Consider the following 10,148-nt stretch of genomic DNA (forward strand, 5'->3'; position numbering starts at 1 on the left):
GGCCGCTGGGGTTCCCCGCAGCCCCGCCGGCGTGATGAGGCCGGTTGGCTCCTGCCATTGCCGTCTGTGAGTGCAGGCACGTCCCGAGGGAAGGGAGCCAGGATCCCGAACCAAACGGCAGAGCAAGTCCAGCCAGCTGAGGATTCGGCTCCTAGTTCCACACGTGACGCCGGCAGTGTGCCACGGCCTGCGGGAGGGACAGGGCAGGAGGGGATGGATGCAGGGCCTGCCAGGACCCCGCCAGCCCCGGGGAGGGGACACCTCTGCCACTTACACTGCACTCCACCGCCGTGGCCATGTTCTTGCACCAGTACTGCGGGCCCCAGACACAGGGGGCCGAGCCCAGGAGATCCTCCTTGCCTGGCTCACAGGCTCTGATTTTCTGCGTTGCAGAGGAAAAGGGCGGGAGGGAGAGGAAAAAAACCTCCACGAGGGGCCTCTGACCACCCTGGCCCACTCCCAGCCCACAGGCTTGGACAAAGGATGCCCATCTCTGTTGGGGCCACCCGAGGGGTGGGGACACTTACAGTGCAGACGAAGGTGGGGTCCATCATCTGCACGAAGAGCCGCACGACCGCCGGCTCGTACTGCAACACGAGCTCCTGGCACTGGGAGAGGGAGAGGGGTGAGCCCGGCACGGCCGTCGTGGGTGTCCCTGCTGGGCTGGGTGTGCCCCCCTCAGCTCACCTTGGTGGTGAGGGGCATGGGCAGCATGGCACAGCCCTTCTCCAGCACCTCGCCCAGCTCCTCCAGAGTCTCGTTCTTGAGCAGCTCGTTGTCGAAGTAGGTGATGACGATCTGGCAGACATTGCAGAAGGCGCCCGAGGTCACAGCCAGCTGCTCCAGGGATTCAGCCCCTGGAGGACACGGCCATCAGCACCCAGCAGAGGGATCAGCCTGCTCCCCACCCGGGTCTGGGTGCCAGCTCACCGGGCTGGGTGTCCCCGCTGTGGGGGCAGCAGTGCACCAGGGAGCAGATGGCGGCGGGGTCAGTGGCCTGCAGCAGCATGGTCACCACGGCTTTGCCGTAGGAGTTGACAAAGTCCTTGCACTGCTCGATGACGCTGTGGGGCAGCATGTAACACACCTTCTCGATGTCATCCACCAGTCGCTCCTGCCGGCACAAGGCAGAAAAGGGAAACCCCGGCTCCTTGCTGCCCCTTTGCCCCCTGTCCCAGCCCCCCCAGCACCAGTGGGACTCACCTCTGTCATGTTGTTCTCCAGGAGGCTCTCGACTGTCTTCACGGTAAACTGGCACATGTCACACAGTGGAGTGCTCCTCACCCTGTCCTGTCGGGATAAGGGGGTGGGATGCACACCAAGCCGCCCCAGAGCCACCCTCAGCCTATTCCACCATCATCTCCCCTGTGAGGCATTCCCCACCTTGGAGGTGCTTGAGGAAACAAAATACAAAATAAGGCTCCCCCTGTCACAGAGTTTGGATTTTGAGGAGCACAGCAGAACTGAGGGGGTCTCCACTTACCCCCAGCATGCTCAGGGCCTGCACCACCTTCTCTGTGAGCAGCGTGTGGAGGGGCAGTGCTGATGTGGAGGAACAGAGTCCCAGCTGGCCACACAGCTCCACTGGGTCCTAGGGAGAGAGACATCCCAAATCAGGTGGGCTTTGACCCCAGGGAGGGGAATTCCAGCGCATTAGGGTATGGTTCTCACTTACCTCAACCTGCTACCAGTGGAGGGGCCAGAAAATGGCAAGAAAAAATGAAAACAAAATATAATTGCAGCAGTTGCAAGGTAGAGAGAAGGGGGGCGGGGGGGGAATTAATATTTTGTAGGAATATTAAGCAGTGAGTTGATCTAAAAAAAGAGGACCATTTGCTGCTGAGGCCCCTTGGCTGAGCCACTCAGGCCCCCAGCTGGCCCCCAGACTCCCCTGGCATTCCCAGGGAGCTCTCAGCCTCTTACCACGAAGCGCAGGAGCTCGGCAGCCGTGTCCGTGTACTTGGCCAGGGAGTGCTTGCACTGCGGAGGGAGACACAGTGTCAGGGCCCAACAGTGCACACCCCTCCCTGCACAGGCATCTGCAAAAGATGCTCCCACTGAGGAGAAGGGAGCCTGGAAGTGTCCCTTCCCTTCCAGCCCATCCCTGGAAGTGCCCAAGGCCAGGTTGGGCAGGGCTTGGAGGAGCTTGGTCTAGTGGAAGGGGTCCCTGCCCATGGCAGGGGGCAGAGTGGGATTGTCTTTAAGGCCCCTTCCAGCCCAAACCCTTGTGTGGTTCCCTGCTGGCCCTCACCTGCTGTGCCAGGTCGGGTGTCAGGGTCTCACACACCCTCTTGGCGTGGCCCACCAGCGCCCAGGTGAAGGCAGTGTTGGTCCCCAGCTCCTCCTGCACAGCCATCACCAGCTGCAGGCAGTCCCCACACACCACTTCTATTCCCTGCAGGATAACAAGGGCAGGGACACTTTGATACCCAATAAAATAAAACAAACCGCCCCCCACCTCCCCCAACCTGCATTTGAAGGCCGGGATTAAAATACTGGCTGCAATTCAGGGCAGCATGCTGACCAGCATGTCTCTAGTTCCCTCCTGCAACCTGAAATATCTCCCCAAATTGGTCACACTGCCAGCCAGCAGTCATTTCAACTCTGCAGAAATTTTAGAGGCTTTCTCTAATTGCTCTAATTGCTGTTAAGTAGGTGATGCTTTTAAGGGGATTCTCATCCCTGAGCAGCATTAGGATACTGGCACAGATTGTCCAGAGGAGCTGTGGCTGCACCATTCCTGGAAGTGTCCCAGGCCAGCTTGGATGGAGCTTGGAGTAACCTGGACGCATTCCCTGTCCATGGCAGGAATTTGGAAGGAGATGATCTGTAATTTCTGACCCAAACCATCCCATGATTCCACAATCAGCACCATTCTTGCCTGTGCCACAGTACCTGGGCCTCGCTGTGAGGCAGATCCTGGGGATGGAGCAGGAGGGGCACGTTGGCCATGAAGGGAGCGATGAGGTCAGCAAGGTCCTGGGTGGGGCCTGTGGCAGCTGGTGGTGCCTGCTGATACTTCAAAGTCCCTGTGGGTCTGTTCCGGGGCTGGCACAGCTTGATGGTCCCACACACCACCTTCGGTTGTGACTGGGGAAGCAGAGGGGTGGGGTGGGAGCTTGAGGCTGCATCTCCTCCATCACACCCACCCTGGGTCATTTCCCTCTCCATCTTGTCCTTCAGATGGTTTGCCCCAGGTTGCTTTGGAGCATCCTTTGCTTTGCAAGCCCCCAAGACATCCCACACTATGAAAAAACCCAAACCCAGGGGCTTCCCCTGCATTACCAGCACTTGCTTGCCCAGCTGGACAAGGATGAGGATGCCAGTGTCCACCATCCTCTTGCACTTGACAGACCAGTCCTGGAAGGGCAGGTACTGGCATCTCTTATCCAAGAAGAGCCGCAGCTTTTCCTGGGTGACACAGAGAGTGTTCAGGGCTTCAGTGATGTTATGGTTCAGTGGTGTTGGGAGGAGGAACACCAGCCCCATTCCCCCTCACTCCTGAGACCCACCTCAGTGCGGTTGTCCTGCAGGATCTTGCCCACCACAGAGACTGCCACCTGACACAGGTGACAGGGGATGCCCTTCTGCTGAGAGAGAAGGGACATGTTGGGATGCTGTCACAGCACCCATACCCTCCACTTGCTCCCCAGATCCCAATCCTCCACCCCAAAAACACTCCACGTGAACGTCAATGGAGGGCATCCGTTGACTTTTTCCATTGACTCTGCAGCCCCGCTGCTGCTGGATGCCGAATGCTGGGGTGGGCAGGCTGGGGTTCTCCCGCCATCTCCGTGCTCTGGGGCAGATGGGCACCAATCCCGCAGTCCCCCCGCATTCCCTGCTCCCCCCACGGTTACCCCCAACGCCCGGTCCCCGGTGGTGAACCGGCAGAGCTCCAGGGCCCTGCACTTGGCTGCGGTCTCCACGTCGCGGCACCAGTCCTCCGGCCGCTCGCCACACTCGTGGAGGGGGCTGGCCCCAGCTGTGGGAGGGGAGAGGAGACTGTCAGCCCTCAAAGGCATCACGAGACACCAAACCAACCTCCCTGTCTGCACCGCAGAGAGCTAGGGGTGATGCTCTGTGGGAAATGGATTTGTAGGGAATTCTCAAAGCCTGACGGAAGGCTCACGTAGTCTGTATCTGCCCACAAACTTTGAGATAAGAATAGCTGACTTAGAAATTTCATGGAATAGGACAGACTTCGTTGAGAGAGAAACGGAACTGAAAACAAGTTTCAAATGATGGCCTTGCAAATAGACTGGAAGATACTTTGGAGAAACAGAACTATAAAAGATGTATTGTAGAACGACCCAGGAGGGGTAATTTTAGATGACTGCCTTTAAGGCATTAACAGCATTGTGTGGCAAAAGCTGATAAACCAAAATATGCTGATAATGTATTGTAATCAGGAAATAGTTAGCTTCTGATTGTAATGCCGTAAATTATAACATCTGTACTTTCTCAGCCTTCACATGAGACTAAAAATAGAATAAAAATTTTTGAAACACCTTTCAGTTGCCCCATGTCTGGGTGAGAAAAAGGTATAATCTGAAAATGCTCCTCATCCTCCTGTTGTGATTTCACCTCAAACCCCAAAGTTGAGTGGGGGAGTGTTTCATTTATAAATGTTTTTTTAAGGTCGGTTTTGCCAGGTGCCAGCTTTTCCAATGGGATGTCACAGGGTGGAAGCAAAGGGAATTTGGAGCTCACCCTCAGCCTCTCAGCACCCTCCTGTCACGCTGCGGAGGCGGCTGCTTATAAAAGCAGCAATAAATCTTGCAAAACGGGCAAACCCGGGGCGCGGGCGCTCAGCCCCGCGCGGTAGCCAAATAGTCACGCCACTTCTCCCGGCAACGATTGAGCAACCCCAAATTTGGTGGGGTTTTTTTTGTTCTATTTCCTCCCCACGACAGCATTTTCTCCTGGCTGTAAATCCGCGGCACGGCAGCGGCGGCACGGCACGGCACGGCCCGCCCCGGCAGCGCGGCGGAGTGGCGCAAGAGCAGCGCTCTAATTGTCACCTTGGTGTGTCAGGATTCATTTTGGACGGGGCGGGGGTTTGCTTCCACCGGGAACTGTGCCCACCCAGGATGCGGCCGCGGAGGAGGCGGCGAGAGGGTGCAACCCAAGCCCTTCGCCGCCTTGCTTTGGCCGGAAGCCGTCCCGGGAATTTGGGGGCCAACGGGCACCCGAGCAGAGGGACAGACAGACCCTGCTGCAGACCCTTTTGCAAGAGGCGTTTCTAAGCACAGCACAACCCTCCCCGCCCCAAGCATTTGCATCCGGCTTTTACCCCCCAGCCCTGGCTGTGATTTTGCAGAGCAGGAATAAAGCCAAAGGCAGAAACTGTTCCTTCCATCCAACTCTGCCCTTAGCAGGTTTCTCCCCAAAAGCTGCTTTCCCTGCGAGCTGGACTTTGGCAACGCCTCCGGCTCATCCGTGAGACTGCAGCGTGAGGTGCCCAGGGCCACCCTGCCAAGTCGCCGGGGCTGGGGGCTGTGGGGAGCGGGGTCCCGAGCCCCCCACCATTCCCCCTGCCCCCAAAAGCGCTGGCGCAGCTCGGCGGGTGCCGGCTGGTGTTTCAGCCCCGATTTCCCCATCGGGCTGACAGCAGCGCTGGGGCAGGCGAGCCCCGGGGCAGGGCGAGTCCCCCCCGGTTTCCCAGGCTTCCCACACACCTTCCCAGCTGCGCGATGCCGCGCTCGCCGCATCAGCTGAGAGGGATATATTTATGTTTTTCAACCCTGGCCCCAGCATCAGGGCGAACAGGAATGGCAAGTCAGCGGAGGCATTAAGGAGCAGCACCAAAACCAAGGAGACGGGGCACAACAACCCCACAGCTTTTTTCTGAGCTGGTCCCCCAGTGTCTCCCACAGACCTGTGTTGGACCCTGAACCCCGTGTTGGGGTCGGGAGGATCTAAAAGACGCGGGTGGTTTTGTTCTGCACTTTCCTGGCTCGCAGAGATCCTCAGCTCAGCACTTACTCCTCACCCAGCTCAAACTGAAAGGCCACGAGTGCTGGGCCAGAAAGTAATTAGGACTAACACCCAACAGCCGAGAGCAGGGGGAGCTTCCCCAGGTGGAAACCACCGCCACGGGGCAAGCAGCTGGGGCAACTGCTGTCCCGTCAGCTCTCCTACAAGGTTCTAAGCCGTGCTGGAGCCACCTCATGCTGCCAGGCACACAGGCAGCAGGGTTATTAAATGATGCTATTTTTGGCAAAGGAGCAAGGCAAGCGATGCTCCCGTGCCATTTCAGTCCCGGGCCAGCCACAACTGCCCTATTCCTGTCTGTCAGGCCCGGGGGATGGGGTGGGCTTTGCTCAGGGGGGATGCAGCACCGAGCTCAGCTCCGGCAGGGCTGTGCTGGCGTTCCTTGGAGCCCCGGAGCGCCCCGGCCGAGCCGGCAGAGCCTGGCGAGCCGGTTGTGACGTAAAGCCCGGGGGTGGCAGCGTGGGCCCCAGCGCCCCAATTCCCCGCCCGGCGCACGCCCCTGTTACAGCAAGGACCATAAATACACTTTTCCCGGCTCCCAAACCCTTCTCCAAAGCTTGCAGGGTCCCCGGTCCCGCAGCACCCCCGCGCCGTGCGGCCAAAGCCCCGCCGGCTCCCGGGGCAGATGTCAGCCCAGGGCTGGACGTGCCGAGCACCGGTGAACTTTCCTGCTCTGCCTGTTGCTGGCTGGAACACCCGGACACGTCCCCCCCACCCCGGGCCATGCGTGCACACCCACGAGTGCTCCACCACAAAACCTGGGCACTTCGGATCAGAGAGCCCAATGGGCCAAGCCTGGGGTACTGGGGAGCGAGGGGGGGGCCTCTTCGTTCTAAAACTTGGGGGGGTGTTTCTTGCAACAGCAGAAACTTATTCCACTTATTCCGGGGAAGATTTCCCCAGGAAGCAGCGATTTGCCCCTGAGCAAGGACCAGAGGTTAGGAACAAGCCTGTCCCTGTTTCTTGGGGATGGGCAGGGGATGGCTAAGGGACGGCAGCAGAGGTTTGCCCGCAAGGAGGATTCGCTCACAGATCCAAGTGTCGATGGTGAGAGGGTTCCTGAGGTGAATAGAGCACATCACCCTTCCCAGAGCTCAGCAAGCCACAGCAGAGACAACTTCCTGCCTCCTGCAGCTCCTGTGAGAAGCCTCAGGAAAAGGGCAGCTTGAGGTGGCAGCACGGTCACGTTGTCGTGACAACCAAGTCGCTTCCCCAGCTCACACAGCAGCCAGGCCCCAACACCAAGGGCAGTGGAGAGAGCAGCCCCTCTCCCCCACTACTGCAGAGACACTCACTCTATCGACTGCCTTCCCTCCTTCCATGCCCCAGCACACCACCCGCTGTGCCTGAATCCCAGAGAAGGGAGGGAACAAACCCCTTGTGCCCTGAGATCACCTTTAAGGGCAAAAGTTCCAACTCTCTCCTTCAGGTGGGTAACACAGATAGAGGTGCCACCTTCCCCAGCTCTCCTCTGCCCAACTCCAACACCAGAGGAAGCACATTATGGAGCTTAGACACCAAGGCTGGGAATAGTTTTGGGATTCAGCAGGGTTTTCTGGGCTCTTCATGTCCTACTTACCCCCAGGCCTGGCCTTACCTTGGTAGGAGCCCAGGCACACAGAAAGGATCAGCAGCAAGCCACTCCATTTGCTCTCCATGCCGTTCCTAGGAGTCCTCAGTGGCTGGTTCCTCTCCTATGCTGCTCCCAGACTGAGGAATCTTGGATGGGCTGGGAGAAGCAGTGAGAATCCACACCTACGCAGGGCAATTACCACACCCCTCACTTTATGCCTTGATTATAAAATCATCACCAGGGAGGGAGGGACCAGAGCCAGGCAGGTATTCCCAGGAGGTCAGAAGAAGCCCAGAACCTGCTGCTCAACGCTAACCTGGCTGCAGAGGGTGGGCACAGCCAGGGAGAACTCTCCTGGAGCCATGTGACAGCACCATGTTCCCTGCCTTTAAATGACATTTTTATATTTTATTTGCAATCAAGCAAGGAATGAGGACACAGGGAAGCCACACTAAACACGAGTCAGCAGGGAAGGCCGGTATCAAGAAGTCCCTCTGGCCTGCGCAAGGCAGCGATTGCAACACGGGGCTCTTGCCTCACACCAGGCATTGTGTTTGTCCAGGGAAGAGCAGCAGCAATCCCAGGCAAGCCTCTTCCACCTGCAACCATGCTCAGCAGAATGAAGGCTTGATGGGACATGCAGCAAAATGGGAACCTGAATCCATTCAGCCCCAGATTCCCAGTGACACCGCAGGATGCTTCCCTGCGGCCAAGGGGAACTTCAACATGGAGCTTTGCCAATGAGGAAAAGGAAGCACATGAACTGTCTGGTTTACAGAAGTTTTTTATTGTTCATTAAGGAAGCTTTTGTGCAAAAAAAAAAAAAAAAAAGAAGAAAAAAATCAAGACAATGTTCTTTAGAAAGCAACTGCACAGTGTCCCCCCAGCATGACTCAAGCAGGTCAGGTGCCACAGTCCACAGGAAGGGAAAAAACTAAAGGGACTCCCAAGTAGCAGCACAGGACTTCCCTTGGTTCACCTTGCCCAGCAGGTTGCCAGCATGAATCCTACTAAAAACCCCAGGAAAATAAAACCTTCCTAACCTGCCAAGTTGTCAGTGCAGTCCCACCTCCCCCCAAGAAAGAGCCCCCCCATCCAGTTTAAAACACCAAATACCACTCTGGGCCGTGGTGTAACACAACCCGCCCCTCCAGGGCAGCGATGCCTAAGGGACAGAGCCTGTCTCCTATCTGCTCCATCTACCCCAGCTGGGATACACCACCAGAACCACTGCACAACCCTGCCAGGACAGAAAGCTGCAGGTATTTTGTCTTTAGGGGAAATTTTCCATTTTTGTTCCTCGTGTTTAAAGCCACGAATGCTTCAGCATTCAGGAAACGGGAGAACAACCTCTGTTGCCATCTGTCAGCACTGCCCAGTCTTTTAGTATGTACACAGATCAACCAGAAACCTGCAGTCTAGTGGTTTTCCAATGAAAAATACTCTACTGTGCAGCTACAGCATTGTTACTGGAGCTCTTGCACACCCCACACATCACAGGAACAGCAGGAGTTACCAGCATTTTTCTGAACAGGACTGGAATTTTCAAAGCTCCACATCTGCTGCTCCTTCCCAAAGGTCTCCCTCAGAGCTACTTCAGTGCCTCTGCTTTGGGGATTAATTTGATCTGAAGTGCACACCCAAGGCAAGGTCTGTCCCAAGCAATACAAGCAGGATTCTCACTCCCAAGGACCCTTCACATTAAGGGCCTGCCATGTTCCCAGGGTAGCAGCCTGCCTTGAAGGATTTTTTGGGGGGGATTTCAGGGCATTTAAGTGGAATTTCAGAGAGGTGCGAAAAGCAGGCTTGTCAAGTGTGCCAGCAGAGCTTTAAATACCTACTTTAGTGCTCCTACCACCTGCCATCTCTGCTTGCTGCATTTCCCAACAGAAACGGGAACCCTGGATAACAATTCACACCTCCAGTTACTCAGAAGGGCGTCAGTGAGAGTGGGTGAGCAGCAGAGGGAGGTGCCCCCAGGCCTGACAGCACCTCTCAAGTTTTAAATGACTGAAATACCCTGTGAGAGAAAGAACAGATCAAGGAACAAACAGGTTACAATAAAACCCATTTTTCCACAAATTCCACCCTCAGTGCTGAACTCCCTTTGATATATTCCCAGCTCCAGCTGACTTGATCCTCCTCCATCTTCCAGTGACAGCTCACGCTACCTCCTCAGCACTCAGCTGGCTGCTTGTGGGAAGCTGCAAGACCAAGCAGAATTGAGCAACTAGGATAAGAAAAAAGGAGTCATTCCTCAGGTAAGCCAGCATGCTTCAGGAAACTGATATCCTGCTGGACTGGGCTTGGCAGCAGAACACCCGTGCTAAGACCGAGCTGCCCAAGGGAATAAGAAGGATGTGATCGAAGAATGAGGGAAAGTTTTCCTTAGCTATAACAACACCATGAGCCACAAGCGTGGTCACTCAACTGCAAAAGGCTGATCACTCAAATGCATCTTTTTAAGTACCAGTGATTTTGAAAGCTAGCTGGGCGCACAAAGCCCCCTCCCTCTGCATCTGTACAGCTTTGAAAATTCCAGCCAAAAGGATTCCTGGATTCAACATTATCCCTTAGA

At 56.4% G+C, this 10,148-nt stretch overlaps 1 protein-coding gene across 1 annotated transcript; it reads right to left on the reverse strand.

The window, feature by feature from the left end:
- Window positions 1–151: 151 nt before the first annotated feature.
- On the reverse strand, window positions 152–7,655 carry LOC310911907 (prosaposin-like; the record flags this gene model as incomplete). The annotated part of the gene is made up of 14 exons (XM_083865942.1): window positions 152–187; window positions 275–382; window positions 528–608; window positions 688–857; window positions 931–1,114; window positions 1,204–1,290; window positions 1,484–1,591; window positions 1,924–1,980; window positions 2,252–2,395; window positions 2,896–3,090; window positions 3,286–3,411; window positions 3,513–3,587; window positions 3,861–3,985; window positions 7,595–7,655. 14 exons carry the CDS (start codon window positions 7,653–7,655, stop codon window positions 152–154), a joined length of 1,557 nt encoding a protein of 518 aa, XP_083722068.1.
- Between the last annotated feature and the right edge of the window lie 2,493 nt (window positions 7,656–10,148).

The sequence above is a fragment of the Zosterops lateralis genome, assembly GCF_965231275.1.
Source record: "Zosterops lateralis genome assembly, chromosome: 8".
NCBI lineage: Eukaryota > Metazoa > Chordata > Aves > Passeriformes > Zosteropidae > Zosterops > Zosterops lateralis.